A 26,550-nucleotide genomic window follows, 5' to 3' on the forward strand; every position below is an offset into this window, starting at 1 on the left:
CCCAGCCCATCTTAAATTATACTCCCATAATTCCCACATATTGTGGGAGGGGCCCAGTGGGAGATAATTTGAATCATTGAGGTGGTTTCCCCCATACTGTTCTCATGGTAGTGAATAAGTCTCATGAGATTTGATGGTTTTATCAGGGGTTTCTACTTTTGCATCTTCCTCATTTTCTCTTGCCACCACCGTATAAGAAGTGCCTTTCACTTCCCGCCATGATTCTGAGACCTCCGCAGCCATGTGGAACTGTAAGTCCAATTAAACCTCTTTTTCTTCCCAGTCTCGGGTATGTCTTTATCAGGAGCATGAAAACAAACTAAATACAGGCAGTATGGTCATTTTCACAATATTGATTCTACCCATGCGTGAGCATGGGATGTGTTTCCATTTGTGCTGTCTATGATTCCTTTCAGCAGTATTTTGTAGTTTTCATTGCAGAGGTCTTTCACCTCCTTGGTTAAGTATATTCCTAAGTATTTTAATTTTTTTTGCAGCTATTATAAAAGAGATTAAGTTATTGATTTGATTCTCAGCTTGGTTGCTATTGGTGTACAGCAAAGCTACTGATTTGTATACATTAATTACGTATCCTGAAACTTTGCTGAATTCATTTACCAGTTCTAGGAGCTTTTTGGATGAGTCTTTAGGGTTTTCAAGGTTTATGATTATGTCATCAGCAAACAGAGACAGTTTGACTTCCTCATTACCAATTTGGATGCCCCCCGCCAAAGGATTTTTAAGACTAACCTTATCAAATCTTACAATAGCAACTAAAAGTATAGGAACCGCACATTTCAGACCAAGAATTAAATCAGTGGCTGTCCACTGTGGCAACCCATGAGTATCAAGAAAGACAAATGCCTAAACTTCACCCAGAAATTTCAAATTAGGAGGCATGTGGTGAGGCCCCGCAAGGAGCCACCAGCAGGAATGAAGAACCACTGAGTTAAATCCCAAAACTGTATTCATACCCTACTTCCAACCCATTCACCCCAAACCTTTCCCAGGACCAAAACCAGCCTCTAGTGTGTTAGCACGGTTTGGCTTTCCTCCAGGAACTTCAGTTTTTCCAAAAGTTTCTAACTGTAAATTCCTCACCAGGACTTTACTTGCCCCCTCAACCGAGGCATAAAAATAGGACGATTTCCACAAACAACACTTATTTAGAAATAATGTGCCAGAAGAATGATTTGGGTTGGTTTTTATCTCTGATTCTTCCCAGTAACTCATCCACTAAGAACCCTGCCCACAGGAGGGTCTGATCCAATGGGGGGTTTGAGGCCACTCAGCTCAGCCTGGTTCCCAGGGCCAGTGTCCCACTCCAGAGGCCAAGTCCATGCTCCCCTCCCCTCAGCAGGCCTGTTCCTCCAGAGCTGTCCAGTCTCTCTGCCAGGCTCCAAATTCTCCATCTTCAGTGTATTGACCAAACAATGAGACAGGAGGACAGCTGGGAGAGCGGGAGTCTGAAATCACTGGTAGAGTGGCCCAGGACACACACAGGAGAGAGTCTCCACCGCTGCTGAGATGAAGGGACTCTCCATTCTTCTCAAAAGGCTTGCTGTGTTTTTGGCATTCCCCCACCTGACTTTTTTTCAAGTGAGTTGTTCCGATCTGACCTCAGAGAAGGCCAAACTGGGTGCTGTGGGGGAAGGGCAGAAAGAAACAAAACATGCTTGTAAGAAGTAGTTCCATAATCATAGCAGCTGCTGTTCATTGAGCTCTTCTCATGAGCCCGGCCCAGTACTGAATTTCATATGCATTATCTCATGTGATCCTTACCACCAGGAGGTAGGTATTATTATTGCCTTTCTAAGGATAAGGAAACTGAGGCTCAGACAGGCCAAGTTACTGCCCAAGACCATCTGGCTGCAACACAGAGTTAGAATTTGGACCCAGGTCTGTCTAACTCCACAGCTTGTGATCTTAACCTCTGTGTGTACAGCCTCAGAAAGGGAAAAGAGCAAGGTGCCACTACATTTACATGAATTTCATCAATTCAACAACAAAAAACAAAGGCTCTTTGTTACCCCTGCTCCCTATCAGAGAACATCTTTATAAATGCAGTCTCAAACAAGTGGCCTGCAGTCCCAAATTCACCAACAGCCTTATTTAACTTGGCACATCATATTTTAAAATAACTTGACTGGCCCCTGCCAGCCTTTGAGTTTGCAGCTCAGGCCTCTCCTCTTACTCTATTGGATCTAGATCAAGAGGACAGGAATGGTGTTTTCAACAGAATCAAAACCATAATCGCCTAGCATTAAACCTGGGGAAGTTAGCTGTGAAGACAATTGTTCCTCCTGCATCATCTCCACCTCGGAGACGTTCTGCAAACAGTGCCACCCTGGCTGGTGACCCACTCAGCAGTAGCCACAAGGCAGCTGTATCAGCAGGTCTCCAGGAGCCAGGATGAGGCCTCGCAAGTTACTGCAGCATCACATAACAGTATGGGAGAAAGATACAGAGGGAAAATGATTCCATTCAGCTGCAACTTCAGGGTGGAGTTAATGTTTCACTCGGTGGATCCAGGCCAGGCCTCTGATCTGACACTTCCCTGGCAGACCTCTCTCTGCTGCAATCAGCTGGGAGTCATGTGTCCTCAGGGCTGGTGCGACAGGAACAAACAAAGCCCATCATTCCACAAGCAGAGGAGGCCAGCCTTCCCAAACCCACAGAACACTGCTCCTTAATAGGCTGGGTGCCTATAATTAGTCTACAAATAGCACCGTGCTCATCGCCAGCTCACTCCTTTTGTCCCTACCCCCACTCACTGCACGCCCCGAGGTGCCTTTTCCAGGCACTGTAGTTCTCTAAGGGGCTACAGAAGTCTAAGCAAAGGGAAATTAGGAATCAGACTCCGAAATATTGTATGAGATCCAGCATGCAGCCTGCCTGGCAGTTAGATTATGAGAAGGTATAATAAGTCACAAAGTTAAGAAACAAAATCTAAGCATTGGAAGAACCCTACTTTGACCTTTTCATAGCAAGGAAAACGACTCACAGCAACACAATACTTGCCCAAGGATCTTATCCTATTTATCCTATTTTCTTTGTTGTTGTTGTTGTTTTGAGACAGGAGTCTCGCTCCGTTTCCCAGGCTGGAGTGCAGTGGCGCGATCTTAGCTCACTGCAACCTCCACCTCCCAGGTTCAAGCAATTCTCCTGCCTCAGCCTCCCAAGTAGCTGGGATTACAGGTGCCCGCCACCATGCCTGGCTAATTTTTTTGTATTTTTAGTAAGACAGGGTTTCACCATGTTGGCCAGGCTGGTCTCGAACTCCTGACCTCAAGTGATCCACCTGCCTCAGCCTCCCAAAGTGCTAGGATTACAGGTGTGAACCACCATGCTCGGCATTTTTTTTTTTTTTTTTTTTTTTTTGAGACAGAGTCTTACTCTGTCTCCCAGGCTGGAGTGTAGTGGTGGATCTCGGCTCATGTAACCACTGCCTCCCAGGTCCAAGCAATTCTCGCGCCTCAGCCTCCCAAGTAGCTGGGATTATCGGCACGCATCTCCACACCTGGCTAATTTTTGTATTTTTAGTAGAGATGGGGTTTTGCCACATTGGCCAGGCTGGTCTTGAACTCCTGGCCTCAAGCAATCTGCCCACCTCGGCCTCCCAAAGTGCTAAGATTTCAGGCATGAGCCACCACACCTGGCTGTGTTTTCTTTATTAGATTGAACTGATGAGGCAAAAGACATCCTCCCTGCCCCCAGTAAAGGCCACTCTTCACTTCTTTTCACCACTAATATAAATAATCTCTGGTGATAACCTTTAATCCTTGAGCTTGGGTAAGAAAGTTTGATATCACTCTTCTACCCAGCAGAACTTCAGTTTCTCAGACTTTTCTGCTACTTAGAAAAATCACCGCCCTCAGCAGCCTCCCTTGGGCAACCCAGCCACGCCCACCACCACCACCACCTGAGCCTCTGACACCTGGCTCGGCTGGGGCCAGAATCATTCTCACCATGGTCATGTAGGTGGCCTCTGATTTTTCACTTGGTTCTTCTTCCTTGATCACCTCCCGTACAATTATTGGGGAGTAAATGTGTTTCTAGAGGGGGAAAATGGTACACAAATTCCTAAAAATTAGATGAATCTTATACACCAGAGAAAAGGCCACCCACTCCTATTTGCTGGGCATCGACCACCCAAACTGCTGGTTCAGAGGGTTACTGAGACCTAGAGAATTCTCAACAATGATAATTCAGTCTTCAGTCTTCTTGAAAATTAACTGTCAAAGAACACAGTCTTAAGAACCAAACTCTTTGCTTCAAAAGCCACACATCTTTGTTTAGATGGATGTTTAGGTAGCAGCAGGGGTTCCTTATCTTGCTAAATTCCTTGTATTCTGGGGTTATTTCCTTCTAATTACAGTAAAGGCAGAATGGCATTAATCAGCAGTGAATTGTCATCATCTCCCTCAGAGGATTTATGTGGCAGGGCCAGCCCTCATTGAAGCTCACAACTGTGAGGTTCATGGTCCTGTCACTTGTTGGTAAAGCAGTATCATCCAGTGGCCCATTCTTGGACCACTGCACTCTACTGGGAGAAAATCCTACTCTTGGGACAAAAACAGCCCAAAATAGAGAAAGGTAACTATTCAAAGAGTTTTTTAAAAATTAAAGAAAGAAAAGAAAGAATAGGAGTTAAAGAAAACCAATCCATTTCTCAGTCTCTAGAAGCAATTATTTATAACTCCATTACAAAATCAATATGGAGAGAAAAGTCCTTCTTAATCCTTTCTTGCTAAGATCTTAGACTATTTCATTTTAAGCATTAGAACTCCTTAACTCCTGGATGTATTATAATTCTCCATTAGACTTTAGACAAATAGCACCTCCTAGATTACAAAGCATTTGCATATCATCATCTTATGTGAACCTTACAACAACCCCGTCAAGCAGGCTGGGCAACTATAATATCTTTATCCTTATCCTCATTTTGCTGATGAGACTCAGGGAGGTGGCAGATCTTTCTGACTCCAAGCGCAGTGCTCTTTCCTCAGCCCAATACCAGGATCTGCTGCCCGGGGCTGGCCCAGCCGGCCCCATGCACTGTACTCCGCAGAGGCTCTTACTTTAGTGACAAAGGCTTCCTGAGTCCCTGCTCTGTGCCAAGCACTGGCCTGCAAGCTGCGACATACAATGGGTAAGATATGGTTCCCGGAGGAATGAGAACGGCCCAGGCCTGCATCTACTTAGTGTTTTAGGCTGAAGCGTGTGTTCACCTCCTCTTCACATCTTTCAAAATGGCAGGGTTTTTCTTTTATCTCTGGATTAGTCTTCTTCGTGTTCTTCACCAAGACTGTAGAATTCACTGAACTGCAAGACATGAAAAGCATGTGGAATTAACCAGCGGGCATGGTTTATTCAAGGGTCCCTACATGAGATCCCCTCTTGGCTTTGTGAAGACAGAGACACCAGAGAAGGAACTATTCTCTCTGGACTCCTACAGCCAGGGCTACCCGGCTCACCTGGAAACCTGAGAAGCGCATCTCTTCTAATGAAGAACAAGAAGCCGTTCTGGAGGTAATTTAGGCTGAAAAGCAGCTTCAACTTCTCTGTTATCACTCAAGCCACTTTCAGTCCGTATGGGAGAGGTAATTTTAAGTGAATGAAGAGAGAGAGGGGAGATGGGATTCCATTTGACCAGCCTGTCTACATTTCTGAGGACCAGGGAGTGCCGCGAAACCAGCAGGGGGCAGCAGGAGCTCAGCAAGACGCCAATCCGAAGGGCTCCTGGCCTTTCCGGGGGGCGGAGCAGAATAACCCCCACAAACACCCGACCCAAGCCCCAAGCAGGAGCTCTGCGCCTGCCCTGTCGGGGTCCCTTGGCCTTTGATCTCATGACCATTTGCCTTCTGAACATACTTTCTTTTTTTCTATTTTGGCCTAAGGCAGAACTAAAAAAAAAAAAAAAAAAAAAATTCAAGGTTTAAGCTAGAAAAGAAACCATATGTTTTGGTCTCAGTGGAAATATTTTCATTGTATTTTCTGCTTTTAAAGTTGTATCTTCTCACTGTCAAATAATTCAGATAATACAGAAATGTAGACAGTTGGAAGTGGAAGTTCCCTGCAACCCCTCACCCCATGGGATCCACCTTCTCCTTCACTTCAAATTCCACACAATTACCCACATTTTACAACTGTCCTTCCAAGCCTCTCTCAGTGTAAGCATAAGCTCACATAAAATGTACTTAGTACATATGCTGCTGGAGTGAGCATCATATTATTTTCTCTTTTATAAAAATGAGGTCATACCATAAATTCTGTATTTTTACCCCTTGGATATCTTTCCATGTCATTACGTAGAGGGATCTGGAGTGTTTCATTGACTGGTTCACTGAATCGTTGCCTTTCTGACAGACACTGGCAATTATCCCTATTTTTAATTATAAGCAAGACGGCAGTTTTGCACAAATCTCAGCATATCCATTTAATTATTTCTTTAGAATAAACGACTAGACATGGAAGTGCTACCTTTCCTTTGGCTGGAAACTGAGGTCCCGACAGGGGAAGTTAAGCTGAGAGTGGAATCCAGGTTGTCTAGCTCAGTGCTCCGAGCATGCCCAGAGCAAAGACCTTTAGAGAGGCCAGCCAAGTTCAAAACCAAATCAGAAGCCCTAGGGAGTGCAAGTGAAAACTTAGCAGGCACAAGTGTTTTCTGCAGGATCCAAGACCCACTGGGAAAGAACACTCAAAAGTCAGGACTATTCATGAGGCCCTTTCCCACTGACACTATTTCAACAAGGGAGTCAATCTGCACTACAAGCATACTCCATCAATAGTTGGATAAACTGAGGGACATGGATCTGCCAACAGCCAGTGGAACACAAGTGTCCCTGTTGGAGCATCTGGGCACTTCTGAGACCCTGGAAGAACTATCGATGAAATTCAGGCCTTTAAAAGCACATTATTATTATCATTATTATTATTTTTTTTTTTTTTTTTTTGAGACAGAGTCTCGCTCTGTCACCCAGGCTGGAGTGCAGTGGCGTGATCTCGGCTCACTGCAAGCTCCACCTCCCAGGTTCACGCCATTCTCCTGCCTCAGCCTCCCAAGTAGCTGGGACTACAGGCACATGCCACCACGTCCAGCTAATTTTTTGCATTTTTAGTAAAGGCAGCTTTTCACTGTGTTAGCAAGGATGGTCTCGATCTCCTGACCTCGTGATCCGCCCGCCTTGGCCTCTCAAAGTGCTGGGATTACAGGCATGAGCCACCGTGCCCGGCCAAAAGCACCTTTTAATAATAATTCATTTAGAACCTGAGGGCACCCATTTAAAGATCGTATCTCATAATTATAATGTGGTCTTTTAGATAAAACCACTGGCAATCCTTAAGATCTTAGCTTCTATGCGGAACATACAGTATGGATAATTTAAAAATCATCTTTTAGGCAGTGAATGGTACCATGATAGTTCTTGTGTAAGATTTATGCTCTGAATTATGCCCTACTGAGGCCCCCATTTCTAAGGGAGTTTGTAGTCTTTACATAATAACAAAGTGAATGAGGAGAGCGTAGGAATATTAAATTCTTTTCCCGGGCACAGTAAGCAAAGTGGGCAGGGTTACCACAGATGATTCCATTTAAAAATACCCCCTTCTGTGAGAATGGCATAAGTAGGGCCCTATCACCCTGTTCTACTTTGGGGTAGAGGCAGCCTTGCACCTCCAGCCTCCCAACCCAAGGGGTGGGGGCAGCCCTGTACCTCTTATTTCCACAGGTCTTCTTCACGATCAATATCAGAACAGGGAGCAGCAGGATTGTGGCACAGACAATTCCCACGATGATCACCAGCTGATTACCACCCAAGACCAGAGGCCTCAGGGCTGCCGGGGTCACCAGTGCTTGGGAAAGTAGAAAAGCAAGGAGAGGGTCTCAATACTTTGGCAAAGAGCTGAGAGCCCCACAGCCCTATACCAAGTAGCACCAGCCAGGCCAGGAAGCGGAGGGGAAGGCCAGATTCCACCCCATATCTGGACACTAGGGACACTGTCTCCATGAGATTGAGAACCAAAGTCTAACCCCCTCGTTTACCCTAAGATGTAGATTAAGGTGGGTGGGAGAAGAGGCTAGCAGTTCACCTCTAGTAAAGTTTCCTTTCACATCAACAATTCTATTCTAAAATTTGGCTTAACAAGTGACCCAGAAATAACAGGCATTTTAGAGGCTGCTGATCTTCCTTAGGGCAAGTGGTTGTCTTCAAAAGAACTCATGCCGCAAGACTCAGCCCCACAGTGACAATACCAAGTAAAGCCTCCGGAGGTACTTCTGCCCATATGGAACCTTCTACTCATCTGCATGGTTCTTTCTAAATACATAAAGCAAACACCTCCTCAGGGCCAGACAGCACTAGGTACAGGGGATTCAGAGATGAATGATGATGTGTGGTCCCTGCTTCCAAGGAAGAAGACAAACACGTCAACAGAAAACCACAGGCTGCTGTAGGCGCTACAACAGAAGTCTGTATGGGGAACAGAGGGGCACAGAAAAAAGGGTGTCCAATTCTATATGCAGCAAGTGAGAATTTGCCAGCAAAAGTTCTAAAGTTTAACCTAAGACTTACAGGAAACATCCAGTTTGTTGGGCAGACAATATGGAGAAGGACAGAGGGGATGTTCTGCATGAGATCTGGAGGCCTGACAGGATGATGATTTTAGAAACTAGAAAGAGTTCAATGGGTCTGGCACAAAAGTGGCATCTGTGGGTGTGCTGGAGAATTTCGCTGGAGAGATGACAGGGTCCAAGTCAGGAAGGACCTTGACTATCTCAACCAAGAATCTGGCATTTTTCTGCAGGCAATGAAAAAAACATTGAAAGATTATTAGCAGTGGAAGAGAAAGTTCTTAATGTGATTTAGAAAGATGGCACCAAGAGCCGCGTGAAGAATGAGGAGCAGTGGCTGAGAGAGAAAGCAGAGACTGGTTAGAGGCCTACAGTTCAAGACAGAGATGAAGACAGCCAGAACTAAGGCGGCAGTGACAGACTGGAAGGAAGACAACTTCAAGAGTCTGTAGTAGGAGTCAAGGACTTGTTGACCTGACCTGTTAGATTAGGGGTCTAGGAAAGGGAAAGAATCAAGCACACCCCCAGGCATCTAGTTAGACAACTGAGGTTGGGGAGATGGGCTGAGGAGGGGTGTGCAGGGGTAGGTTAGACATGTTGCATATGAAGGATTTGTGGAAAACTTGTGTAGAGTTGACTAAGTATATCCATGGGTGTGTGTGGAACTGTGTCCAACATAGAGTGCATATAAATGCTACTGAAGGAGAGAAGGCTGAGGATGGATAATTGCAGTGCCATTGGTGATCTAAGCTGGAGTAGAGGTAGAATAAGCCAGAATGCAGTGCGCTGAGGAGTTAATGGGAGATGAGACAGTAAGATACCAAACACAGACCTTTAGCAAGCTATTTGGCTATGTTGAGAAAGAAACACGTGATTGTGGTGGTGGTTGTACAACTCTGAATGTACTAAAACCATTGAGCTGAACGCTTTAAATGGGCAAATTGTATGGTATGTGAATTGTATCTCAGGAAAGCAATCTTAAGAAAAAGAAAGACACAGAATGGAGCTGAAGAAAAAAAGACATAGAATGGAGCTGGAGTAATTAAGTAGTAGAATTGAGCAAACGTATCCATTGAATGGTAGAAACCAACAGAAAGTGAGCTCAAAGAGCCATGTTGTAAGGTTCCTGAGAAGGATACCACCTGGGCACAGGGGGCCAGATAAGCCCAGAGCAGAAGGGACCTTCCTCTGCCTCAGGATGGCAGGGCAGAGATAAGAATGGGGGAGACACAGATATGTTTGTGGGTGGAGAAGCTGCATGAGCCCCCATAATGGCTCGATTTTCTCTGTGAATTGGACTTCTGAGAAGGAAGCACACAGATCTGCCGTGCTCCCCTCTCCAGCTGGAGACAAGGTGCCTCCACAGACTTAGGTCTCTGGCCTGAGGTATGAGGTATGTTCCATCCTCACCCAATCTTCCCTGCCCCCAGCCAACCACAGCCAACTCCTGAAGGCCCTAGTGACAGGCAAAGTCCACAGGCCACATCCTGATTGCTAACTGGGTTATGGTTTAACTTTAACCCCTCACTTATCAACCTCTCTCTGTCAACACAATCAAGTCTTTCCTCTCCTACACAGCACTGGCCTTGATGCACACTGTTTGCCAGAATCCAGAACCTCTGATCAGAAAACCCTCCATTTTTGGTTCTGGTGCCTGCATGTTCCTCTCTGTTCCTGGCTGTCTCTCACTAGCTTAGGATCATTTCCCGCTCCACTCTAACACATACAGCACCTCCCTTGAAACCAAGTATGCTGACTTTGGACATCAACTCCAATCCTTCCCTGAGCTTCTGTATCTTTACATCAGTAGATGACCCTGGCAATGAGTGGGGTCTGGCAGAGGATTGGTATTCACTAAATTAGCTCCCCTCTCCTTGGCCTAGCAGCAGGGCCAGAACTAGGGTGAGGCAAGCCAGGCACCTGAGGAGCCACCTCTAAGGAGGCCTCATTCTCAGGGTTGTGCAAGGCCAGAGTCAGCACCTGAGAGGGATGCCTCCTTCAATTTTGCATCCTAGGAACCTCTCCGGCCTCACTCTAGTCCTGGCCCCATGCACCAGCCAGGAGGTCCCTCAATGCTCCCCAGCCAAATGTTAGATACTTCGAGGCTCTTCCGGGCTGACATGCAGCACAATGGTTTTCTTGAACACCAGGTTCCCTAGGTGGATACTGCAGGTGTAGTTTCCTCCATCTGACTCCCTCACTCCTTGAAGCATGATGGAACCGTCATTGCGGAAAACGTCCCCCACCAGGTTCACACGATTCTGGAAGTGGCCCCAGCTCTGGGAGTACTCCGCAGACATCCTGAGTTTGTGGTAGTAACGAAATACAATCTCCTCCTAGAAGTGAAAGGCAAAAAGTATGATATTGTGAGGACTGGAGTGGAGCGGGGAGCAGAGAAAATGGGGGAGGGAAGATCTCAGGACTCCAAGGCCCTGCTAGGTGAAGGCAGTAAGGGTATTATCAGAAAGCATTAAATAACACAAAGTCATGTACACACACATGTGCATGCGTGTGTACTTGTGAAGGACGTCACCAAACCATGAACAGTTTTTCCATCTGAATGGAGGGATAAGAAAAGGAGGCCTTTCATTTTGTGCACCTTTCCAATAAAAAAAAGCAAAAGTATACTTTTATTCTTGATGACATTTCTAGTTGGATTTCCAATAGGAACCTGAAACATGTCTAAAACTGAACTCTTCATCTTTCCCCCAAACCAGTTCTTTCCAGTCCATCCCATTTTGGTACATGGCAATGCTTTCCTCCAGATACTCAGGCTAAAAATCCTGGAGTCATCCTTAATTTCTGTCTTTCTGGAACAAATCACATCGAATCCCTCAGCAAATCCTATCACCTCTACCTTCAAAATATATCCCCAATCCAGCCAGTCCTCACCTCCTCCACTGATACCATTCTGGTCCAGCTCATCTCTCACCTGGATTCCTGCAACAACTTTCTTACTTGTCTCCCTGCTTATTCTCTATGACAATCTATTTTCAGCAGATGAGCCTTTTAAAATGTAAGTTAAATCATGTTACTCCTGTGCTCAAAACCCTTCATGGCCCCCACTCCCATTTCTACTAAAATGCAAGGCCCTGCATGACCCAGCCCATCTCCCTTTTCCTCTGACTTCAACTTCTACTTGCTCTTCCCTCACCTACTTGGGTCACTGCGCTCCAGCCACATGGACCTCTTGGCTGCTCCTTGCATACTGGCTGCAGGGCCTTTGCACTTGCTACTGTCTATGACTGCAAGAACACTCTTCCCCCTACACATATGCAGGGTTCACTCCCTCTCCTCAAATGTCATCTCAGTGAGGGCTCCCCAAGCACTCACATAACAAAACCCACAAAGTCCTGCTTTATTGTTCCCCATAGGCTCTTACTATTGCCTGATGTATTATATACTTCTTTATTATTTTACATGTATCTCCTCCATCTTGGTTGTAAGTTTCCCATCAGGACTGGGGCTTTAAGTATTCTTCATATAGCAGATGCTTTAAAAATAACTTGTTAAATGAATATTGGCATTAAAAAAAAGCCATGTAGATTGCTTTTTTAAAGCTTTTAAGAAAAGTTAATGGGTGTGTAGACACAAACATGAATGAAGTGACCTGGCCCCTAACATTTTGTCTCTCGTGATTCAAATTCACAACCTCAAAATGTCAATTCTCATCCTGTTTTCTCCTGTGAATCACTCAATGGATGACATTTAAATGTATGGCAAGCTCTCAGAGGTGAACCTGGGACCAGATGTAATTCCCCATACTCCATCATGATGTCACCCACTGTGACCCACTCAGATAGCATAGAGGAATCAAGTGCAAATGACTTTGTTAGAGAGATGACCTGGAATATGTTTTAATTTATAAAAGTTAGTCTTTAATAAATTTTGCAACTTAACTTTTATTAATAACAAGTTACTTGGGATATCCCCACAACACATGTTGACCCATAAATATACGACCACATCATGGTTGAGAGCTACTGGTCTAAAGAATAAACTTGCTTTTTCCTGCTTTATAGAGTTCCCGTAAAATACCCCTCACCCTGGCCCCCAGGATCAATCAATCCCAACACGCGAAGTACCCATGAAAATTCCCTCCATCACATAAATGGGGCAATGGGGCACAGATGAAAACTCACAGAACTAACCCCAGTAAGAATAAAAGTGTAATCACTTTTATGCCTAGCCCATTGCTTTCTTGGCTGGGCCACAAAAATCATCTCCCTCATTCTCCCATGGACTCTATACGAAGGAAAAGGGAGAAAGAAGGAAACTAAAATGCAGGGGCCAAGTCTTATACAAAATGCTTTACATGTACAATCTCATATCGGCATCCAAAAAGTTAAGCATCATCATCATCTTCTTGTTCTTCATTGGAGTTATCTTTCCCACCAGAAAGCTGAAATTGCTAGGAGAAGGTCCAGTTCTGATAAGCACCAAAGCCCAGGCTCTTGCAACACCTCCTCATGTGCCTGATTCTACCTCTGTCCTGATACCATCAGCCAGAGCCTTCTCTAACACAGTGATGTTTCCTCCTTGTTACCTTTGCGCGCCGTCCTGAAAATATCCATTCTACCTTGGTCACGTGTTTCACTTCTGTGCTCTGGAAAACACATCCCATCTGAATCAATCCACCCACATGGACCATGAGCTCTGAGGATGAAACAGTAAATCAAGTCAGACTCAAGTTATAATCTATAGAAGTCAAAGACTTTCTAGAAGAGATCATGTTTAGCCAAAGACCCTCAGCAGCAAAAATCGCTGTCACCACCAAACACTGTACGTATTCCCTCTGTAGGTGATCCAGATGATTCCACGTGGGCAAAGTACTCAGAGCCTCCTCCCTCAGACCAGCACAGCATCATCCCCAAGATGAGAATACCCTCTAGCTGCCCACATGTACCAAGCCTAAGGGTTTCTGCTGTCTCCATATCACCATAAACACTTTCTGGTCCTCTTTAATTCCTTTCTCTTTCCCCTTTTCCAGAATTCCTCCCATGAACTCTAATTTCACATCAAGTTTGTACTAAAGGAAGTATGGAAAATCTCAAAGCCCCCATTTTATGTTCATCATCTTAGACACCAACATCTGCTTAGCATAAACAGGAAGTGGAAAGTTATAGAACTCTCATTCTTATATTTAACCCACTGACTCTCCCAACTAAAAAAATGAACCAGGGATAACTTTCTTCAACTTCTTTTATTATTTTTCTTTTATTCTAGGACCTAGTTCTGGCCTTGGTACAAGTCACAGGACTCTTTGCTAATTAGGCCAAGACAAAAGACAGCTTTCTCCTTGACTTTTCTTTCTGTTTTAATCCTGCTCTCTCCTGCCCCCACCCTCCCAATTTCCCCTGCTTCTGGCTTTCCAACTCCTAGGCTCTTCCTTCTGCCTATTGTACAAGCAGCTGACCCACCATATGTTTATTACATAAGTCATTTTAAGTGGCCATGAAAAAGAAAAGAAGTAGAAAGACATTTCTGATTTTTCAGTAATGCTCTATACAAATCAACCACAAAGTTGATTAAGCAATGAAAGTCAGGGTGGTGTATAAGGAAGACACAAGTCTAGGTCTTAAGTGCACAGAGTTCCTTCAAAAGAGTGTTAAGCAAAGATCACGAGGGAACAGAGTGCATAAGCCACCCTTTCATCCAAATTATTTCCCTGGGAGAAGAGTAACTTCCTGCCCAGCAGGAGAAATGCACAATAGGAGGAAAGCAAAAGAAAATATTATGAACTCTAAAATCTATGGAAGGAATTATTTTGAAAGCGATAAAAAAGTTACTCCAAAGAATACCAGTAAGGAAGCAAACTCCCTTTAAATCTATCAGCACATTAAGAATTAAACTCTATTTTTAAAATGCAATAATAAAAACTGAACATTCTGAGTCCTTTCAATGCACCACCATGTGCTAGACACCCTATACACAGTAGATTAGTTAGTCATTACAATATTTTGAGGTTTGTATGACTACTCTCCCATTTTACGGAGAAGGAAAGTAAAGGAACCCGATGCCACATGGCCAGGAAAGGTAAAGCCAACATTTAAGCCCAGGTCTGAGTGAAAGGAAAGCCAGAGTTTTCTCACTCACTCTACTGTGGCACCCCACATAAGTAGAAGGATGGCTGATTCTAGAGCAAAAGTAGAGGACATTAATCTAATTATTATTTTCATCTATAGTATTTAAACCAAGAACTATGAAAAAAAGAATTGAAGTGGTAGAATCATAGAGAGACTATCAACTGAAGGGTAAACTTTGTAGAGAAAATTATAGATGACTGCAAAAAATGGAGTTGCCATGTTGGTGGAGGCAACTTACATAAAGCAAGTTGGAGCACGGTCCACTAGGCAAAATTGTTAGGGGTTGGATCTATTCCCATTCTAGCTGGAAGAAAAAAAAATACAGCTTGCTCCACTAGCCACTGGGGGAATATCTGACTATCTCTAACATTGCCCTAGCCTGTTTCCATGGATTCCTCAGCTCTTGAAATTGACTCCTTGTGGTTCCCTCTGTGTCTCTTCTAAGCAGGAAAAGGCTATGTTTGCATGGACAAGTGTTCAGGCATGGCATTAGAGACCAAAGGCAGAAAAAGGAAGCAAAAAGAGAATCCTTTGTAATACCAGCAATTTGGAGAGGCTGAGACAGGAGGATCACTTGAGCCCAGGGGTTTGAGACCAGCCTGGGCAACGTAGGGAAACCCCATCTCTACTTAAACAAACAAACAAAGCCAGGCATGGTGATGCACACCTATGGACCTAGCTACTCGGGAGGTTGAGGCAGAAGGATCACTTGAGCCCAGGAGTTCAAGGCTACAGTGAGCCGTGATCATACCACTGAAACTCCAGAGCCTGGGTGACAGAGCAAGACCCCACCTAAAAAAAAAAGAGAGAGAGAGAGAGAATCCTTGGGCACAGCATCTGATTTGCTTCTTCTTCCTGGAGAACAAGAGCTTTGGAATTAAGAGAAAAATGACAATGAAAAAAAAGTAGGGTAATTAGGAGAGGGGCCAGAGGCCACCTACTACAACTCCATTTTTTAGAAATCAGATTCAAGTAAGGGATGCTAACTCAATAATTTCATTCATTCCACAAATGCTTATTAATTGCTTACTCTGTGCCAGGGGCTACGCCCAGGCAAGCAGGGAAGACACAAGTGAATAGGTGTGATGAGTGTCATAAGAGAGGAAGGCAGGGTGCACCAGAGGAGCTCATTAATAAAGCTGGGAGGCTAAGGACCTAAGCTAGCTGCAGGCGGGAAATGGCCCCAGATTCTAGTTCCCTAACTACATTGCAAGCTCTCCTGGGGTCACAGACTGTTCCTTCTATTCCACACTCTTAAAGAATGCATCTAGTTCTGTGGCTTGCAAACTTTTACTTTCATTTATGTATTTTTATTTGTAAGTTTTATATCAATAAGCAAAACTAAATTTTAGAGACACTGGCTGACATTAGTTTGGATATCATTAGTTTATTATAAAAGAGAGACATGGAAATTATTTACACAATGAAAGATTTCAGAACTCCAGTGGAATGAGTGGCTTCACATGAGGATTTTTCAATAGTGATTTATTTTGGTATATATACTTTCCAAGAATGCCACCATTTCTAAATAAGAAATTATCCCTGTCGTCCAGAACTACTTTGGTGCCTCCATATTCTAGATTCTGGGGGAAGAATTTTATCTCCAGCTTTTGGGCTAACTGGTTGAATCTCTCCACCCTTTCCTTTAGAGCCCAATACAACAGCTTCTACAGTTGCTTGCAATACTTTTGAGATTTTTCTGGAAGCATAATGCCTCCTTTGGTTACAGTCTCAGCTGCATTCCTTTCAACTAATACCCAGTCAAAGAGGCGAAAAAAACTTTCTAAATGACTCGGGCCACCACAGCTTATACTCTCCCTTTCAAACTGCTTGCAAGCAGCAGAACACTTATTCAGACCAAATCTTACCTGGCAGCCCAATGAATACAACAGGAAAAAGGAAAAGGACTTTGGTTGCAATGCAGGTGGGAGCCTAGGGTCCTATCCCTGCCCCGCTCTTACCCTTCATGTTCTTTGGAGCTTAAGGTTCTACAGAGCACAAATTTTAAAAACCACCCACTCCTTCCACTTATAAATGGAAAAATAAAGTGCAAAGAAGAGTTAGAAAGATCTGCTCCTTTCTTCTTTTTTCTATTTTAAGAGACAGGGTCTCAGCTCTGTCACCCAGGCTGGAGGGCAGTGGTGCGATCACAGCTCACTGCAACCTCCACCTCCTGGGCTCAAGTGATCCTCTCACCTCAGTCTCCCCAGTACCTGAGACCACCACAGTCATGTGCCATCACGCCCAGCTATTATTATTATTATTTTTTTTTTTTTTTAGACATAGGGTCTCACCATGTTGCCCAAGTTAGTCTCAAACTGGCTTCAAGTGATCCTCCCACCTCGGGCTCCCAAAGTGCTAGGATTACAGGCATGAGCCATCACACCCAGACTTTTTCTTTTCTTTCTTTTCTTTTCTTTTTTTTTTAATTTTAGACAGAGTCTTGCTGTGTCACCCAGGCTAGAATGCAGTGGTGCCATCATAGCTCACTGCAGTCTTGAACCCTGGGGCTCAGGCAATTCTTCTGCCTCAGCCTCCCAAAATGCTAGGATTACAGGCATGAGCCACTGAGCCTGGCCTGCTTATTTCTTTTCTATCCCCCAGAACACCTAACATAGGGTACCTATAAAATACAGATGTAGCATCAATGTGGATAACTGATGAAAGGTATTAGGGCATAGTAAAAAGAACATGGACTTTGTTGTCAGAGGTGCCAGGGTTCAAGTACTATTTATTCCATTTAATAAATATGTGTCCAAAACATATTTGGACATATATGTGAACAAAACATCCTTCACAGGGCTTTTGTGAGGGGGGAGTGTGTTTAAAGTAATAATACAATAATTATCAATATTTTATTTAATAAAATAACTCTATTTTTATTGACTGAAATAATTATGATCATTTTTTGAAGATTCACTCTGTGGTAAGTACTTAGCCCAAAGGCTGGCATTTACTCAAGATAATCAGTTTCCTTGCCTCTTGCACATGAAATCTCTTGCCCCTTGGCCCCTCTTTAAGTAAGCATTTGCGTACCTTTGGGCTCCTCTGGAAGCACATGCAGTACCACCGCCTTCTTGAACACCTGGCTCTCCCCTTTGAGGCGGATTTCACAGATATAGGTTCCCTGGTCAGCCTCTTGCACATCTTGGAGCAGGAGAGAGCCATCATTGCATAAGATGTCCCCCATCAAGTGTACGCGGTTCTGGAAGCGCCCAATAGGCACACTGAGATTGGAGTAATAGTATAGCACATATTCGTCCTGAAGGGCAAAACAGTGTTGGAGACAATCAAAAGAGGTGCCAGACCGAGGAGCCTGGATCCCAAAGACTCTGTTATGTGGGGGCAGCAGAGCTATCATCATGATCATGATCCAAAAGCATTTGGTACCCAGTTAAGAAAAATAATGTGCCAGGCAACAGTCTAACTTGCACAAGCTCTGCGACTCCCTTTCTACAAAGACAAATGGAGAAATGCAGTCCACATTTTATTTCTTACAGTTTAAGGTAAAATATAGCACCCACTCTGAAGATCACTCTACGGTTTTTAACTTACAACTTTTGAAAACCATCTCTCGTTTTCACCGTATTTTCTGCCACGGCCCCAGATTAGATGGCATTCAAATGCATGATCTATTTTCACTAGTGCAGTGGGTGGTGTTGGCGTAAGAATTCCAGGCATGGCCGGCTGGCTGCCACTTTTCTCATTTCTACCCTCCTCCCGGCAGCAGTATCGTAACACAAAAGGAGTCATCCACAGGGAATGGTTCCAGGCTGGGCCCTGGGGAATTCTTTTGTTTTTGGTTTTGGTTTTGTATTGTTTTCTTCTGTCACCCAGGCTGGAGTGCAGTGGCACAATCACAGCTCACTGCAGCCTTCACCTCCTAGGCTCAGGTGATCCTCCCACCTCAGTCTCCCAAGTAGCTGGGACTACAGGTATATGCCACTGCAGTCAGCTAATTTTTGTGTTTGTTTTTTTTTATAGAGATGGGGTTTTGCCATGTTGCCCAGGCTGGTCTCGAACTCTTGAGCTCAAGTGATCACCCTGCCTCAGCCTCCCAAAGTGCTGGGATTACAGGCATGAGTTACCACACCCGGCAGAAATTCTTATTTCTACTTACACTATGGGTTTATCCCTCGTATAAAAATAAAGGCCAATAAAAATTTGAGTGAGAGTAGCATTATAGGGACAACAGGCAATGTGCTCTGAGCTACAAAAACAATATTTTGTTTGCAAACATTAGGACTTTATTGTTAGTAACAAACTACTTGGGATGTTTTTCACAAATGATCCTGATATACGAGTATCTATACAGACTGTCTGATGAGGCTTAATACACTGTTCCTCACTCCAAAGAGCTCCATGAAAGAACCTTGCCCACCATGCTGCATCTGCTAATCCCAACACTTTAAGCAGCCACAAAGGAGAAAATGATGATTCCCCAGCACATACATGGAGCAGTGAAACACTGAAAGAATCTGTCCTCCTCCCCACCCCAAAAAAGATCATTGTGGTATAGTTCTTATGCCTAGGTCAGAGCTCTCCTTTCTAGAACCTCGGAATTTACCCCTCTCACCCGCTTCTGCTACTTAACAAAGGGCAGAGATAAAGGAAGGAAACTCAAAGAATTTCATGTGCAAGAACAAGGAACCTCTCGTTTCATGTTTGTGTCTCCCATCAGCCCCTTAACTACTTGAAAGGTAAGCATTACCATTATTGTAATTGCCTTCCTCTTCACAGCTCAGGAAGCTAAGATCAGCAAGGTTGAGTAACTTACTTACCCAGCTGATAACATAACCAAGTTCCTGAGCTAGGACGAGGCCCAGTTCTGATAATCTCCAAAGCCCCGGCTCTTGCAACACCTCCTGGTGGCACCTGATGCCTGACTCTTACACCACTCTGTCCTGACACCAGCAGTCAGGGGCTTCTATTACATAGTGATGTTTCCCCCGCGTTACCTTGGCATGCTCTCCTGGTGACAGAGTCCAGTCTATCTTGAATATACATTTGTCTTCTGTGCTCTGGAAAACACATCCCATCAGAGCTGAATCACCCACATGGACTGTTAGCTCAGGCGGGGAAACATTCAAGTCATTCAGGCCCAAGGAATAATCTATAGAAGTCAAAGGCAAGAGGACACATCATTTAGACAAATACTCTCAACAACAAAAATCAATTTCAATCATGGAGTACTAAACACCCCTCTCCCTGGATGATCCAACATAGACAAAGTCCTCAGAGGCATGTTCAAAGGCAGCATGGCATCCCTGTCCTCTAGTTACCTATATGGCTCATCAGAAGGATTCTGCAATCTTCATACTACAATAAATGCTATCTGGCTCCCTCCTCCTATCTAGCCCCTTACACTTTTCTGGAATTCTTCCTCCCAACCTTTCTAAAGAAATAAGGGAAACCCCAGAAGTCTCTCCTTTCTGATCATCAATTTAGAAACTCACCTCCACTTACCATAACGTCGAAATGGGTTGTTCCTTGCTCTTAAGTCTCCCACTGGTTCCCTCTCTGAAAAGGGACCTTTTGTTTACTTCCCCTTTTCCCTTTCTTTTAGTTCCTTTACAAAAGCATTTGCTGGCTGATTCTGGCTGTAGGGCAGGTCCTTGTAATTAGGCCACCACAGAGCACAGCTTTCCTCCTGCATTTCCACTGTGTTTATCCTCTCCCTGCCTCACCCCTCCAGCTTTGCCATCAGCTTTCCAGCCTCTAGGTGCTTCACACAGGGACCCCTGCCCATTATCTCTATGGTGCTCAAGCAATTTCGAGCGGTCACTACAACAAAAAACCATTACATGGATATTTCTGTTTTCACAAGATATGCTCTATGCAAAGAGACAACAAAATCAAGAAAGATACATTTAGATGCTGCCCAGTTCATATCAGAGAAGAGCCAAGTGATGGGAATGAACAGAAAATGTGCCAGTCTTTTCATCCAAGCTGTTTCCCTGAGAGAAGACAGTTAACTTCCTGCCCCAACAGCAGGCTCACACAGCAGGGAGGACACAAAAGAAAACATCAACTCTAAACCCTTCAGAGGGAATTATTTTGAAAGAAATCAAAATTAGCTCCAACAAATATTTGGAATTTTCCTGTAAGGAAGAATTGAGCAGCTCCATGTGTGATTGAAAATGTAATAAGCGAATTTAATATTAAGAACACTGTGTGTAGAATTAAATGAAGGACTGCTAGGAAGCAACAACAGCAACCAAAGCAAAGAGAAACTGATGTTTGAAGGGCAATCTTGGTAGAGAAACAGCTGAAGAAGATGAGATTTTCTGCAAGAAAGGAAAACCTCTCCACAAAAAACTACAAAACCCCCAGTGCCACCAAGTCACCACATACAGGGGTTGGACTGGTAGCTCTCTGGATCAGAGGGCAAAAACCTGCAGGCTGCTCCACAGACCTCTAGGAAAATGTCTAAATACCTTCTGAGACCATTATAACCCTGCTTCTTTGAGAAAAATTATCTAATGAACACCATTTTGGAGTGCGTGCCTATGTGCATGTTTGTACACACTCTGGATTGCCTGGAATAGGAGCAAAGGCAACCCTGTTGTATACTTTGCTGAGTCAGGGTTTAAATTACTGTCCAAAGTTCAAAAAATAATAATAAAGAGAAAAAGAAAAGGCTATAAGAGCAAAGCACCTGATTAATTTCTTCTCCTTCCAGAACTACATCCATGGGATAAAGAAAAAGGCATGGGGGAAAAGGATGAAAACCTAGAAACCAGTGGAGATGAGCAACGAGAAGCTCAGCACTTAGGTGGAGGCATAAACAGGAGACCAATCTGGTCTGAGGAGATGGCCAGGTCAGGCTCCTCAGAAGGAAGTGGAGCATAAGGGTACCTGAAGGGTAAGGAAGCATCGGGCGGGCTTGCTAGGTTGAAGTGCTGGGAGGAAGGTTCCAGGCAAAGGAAACCACCATAAATTGGGAAAGAGCTCAGTCCATTTGAGGAACCACAAGAAGGCTTACATGGCCATAGTATGAAAAACAGCTTTGGGTCTCTCTTTGGTAATTTCAGTTCCTGATTCAAGGCGAACTGTGGTTTTAAAGATAACAATTTAAAGTGCAGGAATGCCACAGAGAAACTTTCCCTTTGTCACGTAAGAGGGTCCCAGAACACCCTTTAGGACCCAAATGCATTCTGTTTCTAATGGAAACAGGAAGCTTCAGCTTCCCAAGAAACCATAAGCTAGTCGGCTTCAAAAACAGCTGCTTCAACAAAACTGTGAAGTTCCACATTAGGGTTTCCATCTTCAACAAACCCAAGGGAATCGAAAATATGTAAAATTGGCTTTTAATAATGCACAGAACTCAGGAGAAATCAAATACCCCACGGAGTCCCTTAGCTTCTACTTACCCAGTAACACTGGCAGCAGGATGAGTTTCAGTGGGCAAAACATGCTGCTCTCAACCTTCAAATCTTAAGATAAAAGGACAAAAATCAGAAAATCATGTCAAGAGAAGCTCATTAATTTAAAAAACCAATAGTGAAGGACTATATGGAGCAGCCTCTGTTTGAGACACTGGTATGCAGCATTGAACAAGAAAAACAGACGAGGTCCCAGCTCATTTGCAGTTTGTATGCAGCGGGAGGTGGAGAAAAAAGAAGCAAATAAGTGAATGAATGAATAAGAAAATACCAGATGTCAATAAGTGCTATGATGAAACAAAACAGAGTAGTGTTTGAAGAGTCACTTGGGGGCTGCTTTAGATTGGCCATAAGGGAAGATTAGATGAAAGTTGCTTTTCAAGAGAAAAAAAGCAAATGATTGCAGGATGCCCTTGAGATGACAACCCTAGATTTTCCACTACCTGTGTGTTTCACACAAACAAAAAAATTATAGGATATCCAGCCTGAAATTTTTCCCCATCTCTCCACCTAAATTAGAATTACCGCTTTTTTGGGAGGAAGAGATTGGGGGAGGGAACAGATTCTCACTCTGTTGCCCAGGCTGGGGTGCAGTGATGTGATCTCCAGGGCTCAAGCAACCTTCCTGTCTCAGCCTCCTGAGTAGCTGAGACTACAGGCATGCTACACCACACTTGCTTTTTTTTTTTTTTTTTTTAAGTAGTAGAGAGGTCTCACTGTGTTACCCAAGCTGGTCTCAAACTCCTGGGCTCCAGTGATCCTCCACCTCAACCTCTCAAAGTGTTGGGATTACAGGCATTGGCCACTGCACCTGGCCCATGGTGAACTTTTTATCTTATTTTTTAAAAACTTTTTAAAGGCAGGGCAGTGTGGCTAGAATGAGAGTTGGGCTGTGCATTGGACAAAAGTATGTGTTTGATATGCATGTTATCTCTGTAGTATTCATTTCATTGCATTCACCAGCCCCTGGAAAAGGATTCACTGTTCTACCAAACACCCCCAAATTTTCTTAGCTAAACAGAAGAACCCTGACTCTCAGGAGTTACAGTGCAACCAGTCTTGAGTTCCCACCTGCTACTGCTCCTGGCCTCAGCCGTGGTCTTTACCCCTGGCCACCCTGCCGCTGGGGAGATTCCACCTCAGAATCTGCTAAGAGGAAAGATATGTTTTTTGCATTAACAGCAAGGTACCCCACCCAGCTCTGCTGGGACATCTGGCACATACGGTAGCCATTTTAATTAATAAACATTGATTACTTGGCCGGGCGTGGTGGCTCACACCTGTAATCCCAGCACTTTGGGAGGCCAAGGCGGGCGGATAACGAGGTCAGGAGATCAAGACCATCCTGGCTAACACGGTGAAACCCCATCTCTACTAAAAATACAAAAAATTAGCCGGGCATGGTGGCGGGCGCCTGTAATCCCAGCTACAGGAGGCTGAGACAGGAGAATGGCGGGAACCTGGTAGGCGGAGCTTGCAGTGAGCCGAGATCACGCCACTGCACTCCAGCCTGGGCGACAGAGCGAGACTCTGTCTCCGAAAAAAAAAAAAAAAAAATTGATTACTTAAGACATTCCTTAATCGTATTTTCCAATCAACAAAATCCTCTACCTGGAAAATCAGAGTCAAGATATTCAAGGAGGTTCCTACCTTAGGTCCCACTTACACAAAGTCAGCTGATCTTGCTGAACCTATTTCCTTGCCTTTAAAAGGGATTGATAATGAAAGGATCTAATAGTATAACGTAGATAACAGTGCTTTGAAAATAGGAAGCATTACCATGGAAGATTCTTTATATAGATAAGAGTCAGAAACAGAGTTTGTAGCTTTAGGGGAGATTTCAGGTTCTGAGCTTCTACCTTTCTAAGAATGGCAAATGATGAATCAGAATGAACAGGAAACTTAAGTTACTATTTTTGAACCTTGTTGTAACAATGGGGATAATAATTAAACTGAGCCAGATATACCAGGAGTCACATAGATTCCCCTAAACAAAAGAACCTCTAATGAAAACACAGACCTCTCTCAACATAAGCAAAACCCCATTCCTGCTCCATGCCACCCACCTTGCCCCATACATACATGGATGAAGGTCATAAGGGGCTTCCTTTATGGTATGTCCTAACATAAGTTCATCACATCTGGGACATCTGTTGCCTTCCCCAGGGAGTTGGTTGTGCTCCCTCCTCTGCCCAGAAAACAGCACTTAGCAGTGGGACATTCCCCCTGCACCTCACCAACCGCATGGAGGAGTAATGACTAATTTATATGTCTGCCACCAACTCAAGTCTGCAGACTCTAAAAGGCAGCACCATACGTGCCTTATTTAGACGTGTGTCCTGTTACCATGGGGCAGCACTGGTAAAATGCCTGGCATATACTGGATAAATGCTCATAGCTGACAATGTGACCACTAAGTTGAAATCAACTTAAAGGCATCTTGCAGCAGTCCCCGCTCCACTCTATTCTAAGAGGAAGCCAGCAACTCTAAAAAGATTCTGAATCTTGGCACTGAAGCCGAGTAACTCAGAGCCACACCCAAACCATCTTCAAACAAATTCTAAGAAACATGAGTATCATGAATGGAAGACGCTCATTGTCAGTCCTACATACTCGGATGCACCTCTAGAACTCAGTGAAGACAGAAGCAATGATTTTAGCGGAAAAATTACTAAAAGTTTTTTTTAAATGCTCTTCTGGGCTCAGATCTTCCTTTAACCAACTCTTTGATCTTTGGGAAAATCACCGGGCCCTGTTTTCAATATTAAAAGATCAGACCTTTTTCTTTTTTTTTTTTTTTTTATTATATTTTAAGTTTTAGGGTACATGTGCACATTGTGCAGGTTAGTTACATATGTATACATGTGCCATGCTGGTGCGCTGCACCCACTAACGCGTCATCTAGCATTAGGTATATCTCCCAATGCTATCCCTCCCCCCTCCCCCCACCCCACCACATGGATGAAATTGGAAACCATCATTCTCAGTAAACTATCGCAGACCTTTTTCTTAATAGAGCAGCACACTAGAAATCAGTAGTTGATGTGTAATAAAGCAGAGAAGGTTAATGCCAGGCCCTGGGTGCTTTACACAGTAACTCATTTAATCCTCACAACAACCCCATGAGGTTTTACAGATGAGGAAATGAGACAGAGAATGACAATGTGACTTGCCTAAGAACACAGAGCAAGTGGCAGAGCGAGGATTCAAACCCAGCCATCCTGGATCCGAGCCTGTGTCTTTGCCACACTATGCTCTTCCTCCACATTTGAGAAAGTAATCAATATTTTAGAGCAAAGCTTTTCTGAACTTTATTTGTCTAAACAAGATTAATCTGCTCCTCCTGACTGAATGGTCTTCCAATCCACCTTGCTCAGGCCTTCACCCAGTTAACACCTGCTCCTCGCTCACATCTCAAGTTAAATATCATATCCTCGGGAAACCTCTCTTCAACCACTCATCCCAGGACAGGTCCCCAAGCCACATGTCTTTTTTTTTATTTTGAGATGGAGTTTCAGTCTTGTTGCCTAGGCTGGAGTGCAATGGCACGATCTCAGCTCACTGCAACCTCCGCCTCTCGGGTTCAAGTGATTCTCCTGCCTCGGCCTCCTGAGTAGCTGGGATTACAGGCATGAGCCACCAAGCCTGGCTGATTTTGTACTTTTAGTAGAGACAGGGTTTCACCATGTTGGCCAGGCTGGTCTCAAACTCCCCACCTCAGGTGATCCACCCACTTCAGCCTACCAAAGGGCTGGGACTACAGGCATGAGCTGCTATGCCCGGCAGCCACATGTCTTAATAGTACCTCTACCTTTCCTTTAGGGCATGGGCCACTATGTCTAATTATCTATTTATTTGTGTGCTCATTTAATTAAGACCCTGCTCTCTACCTCCACCCCCAAGACTATAAGCTCCATGAAGCCAAGAGCCATGCCCATGAGCCACCACACTTCCAGTGCCAGCATGGTGTGAGGTACGGGGACATCCTCAGTAACTACTTGTCAAATGAGTTCATAACACCTTGGACATTTACCAAGAACACTATTCAAGTTTGAATTTCCTAGTGAGTTGACAGATACTTGCAAATTCCTATCTATATATTCACCAACACACACAAATTCTGAATTTTATATATACATATTTAGCTGAATAACAAAATTCTGATTTCATATGTAGATGAATAAAATGAATTTCAGTTTTAAAAAAAATCCAGCAAAAGCATTCAGAAGCACCTTAAGCACCTTGATAACAGACACCATTGACATTCACAACTTCTACCCTGCTTCCTTCTCTTTCCAGATACTGATTTATCTCCTCAGCAGATGTTTGGAGATAATTCTCCATAGTAAGTTATCTCATCTGTTGGCCAAATATTTTGACCTGAGCTCATGGTTCTTTCACAGTATAAATTCTGGCAAATACCTTCTGTCCTTCTAGGGGGTTATAACTATTAGGATCTTCTTTTCTATTACTAATAGTGTAGGGGGGTTAAAAATGGGCAAATGGT

The 26,550-nt window shown here is 44.0% G+C and overlaps 2 protein-coding genes across 6 annotated transcripts in view; one reads left to right on the forward strand and one right to left on the reverse strand.

Annotated features, from left to right (window-relative positions):
* Positions 1-26,550, forward strand: part of CD3E (CD3 epsilon subunit of T-cell receptor complex) — a 541,795-nt gene that overhangs the window by 415,342 nt on the left and 99,903 nt on the right. The window lies entirely within an intron of this gene.
* Positions 1,189-26,550, reverse strand: part of JAML (junction adhesion molecule like) — a 34,231-nt gene continuing 8,869 nt past the window's right edge. Inside the window, exons 2-10 of one of the 5 annotated variants that reach the window (XM_508787.8) lie at positions 22,032-22,094; positions 19,617-19,771; positions 17,695-17,920; positions 13,119-13,228; positions 10,671-10,908; positions 7,716-7,854; positions 5,232-5,325; positions 3,969-4,055; positions 1,189-1,642 (exon numbers count right to left, since the gene is read on the reverse strand). In XM_508787.8, coding sequence (XP_508787.3) covers positions 1,550-1,642; positions 3,969-4,055; positions 5,232-5,325; positions 7,716-7,854; positions 10,671-10,908; positions 13,119-13,228; positions 17,695-17,920; positions 19,617-19,771; positions 22,032-22,074 — 1,185 coding nt within the window. In that variant the 5' untranslated portion in view covers positions 22,075-22,094 and the 3' untranslated portion in view covers positions 1,189-1,549. Of the gene's footprint in view, positions 1,643-3,968; positions 4,056-5,201; positions 5,326-7,715; positions 7,855-10,670; positions 10,909-13,118; positions 13,229-17,694; positions 17,921-19,616; positions 19,772-20,114; positions 20,278-22,031; positions 22,095-26,550 lie in introns of those variants that run through there. The other 4 variants (XM_009424252.5, XM_003313332.6, XM_003313331.7 and 1 more) reach the window with 4 other exon arrangements.

The sequence above is a fragment of the Pan troglodytes genome, chromosome 9 (genome assembly GCF_028858775.2).
Source record: "Pan troglodytes isolate AG18354 chromosome 9, NHGRI_mPanTro3-v2.0_pri, whole genome shotgun sequence".
Classification (NCBI taxonomy): domain Eukaryota; kingdom Metazoa; phylum Chordata; class Mammalia; order Primates; family Hominidae; genus Pan; species Pan troglodytes.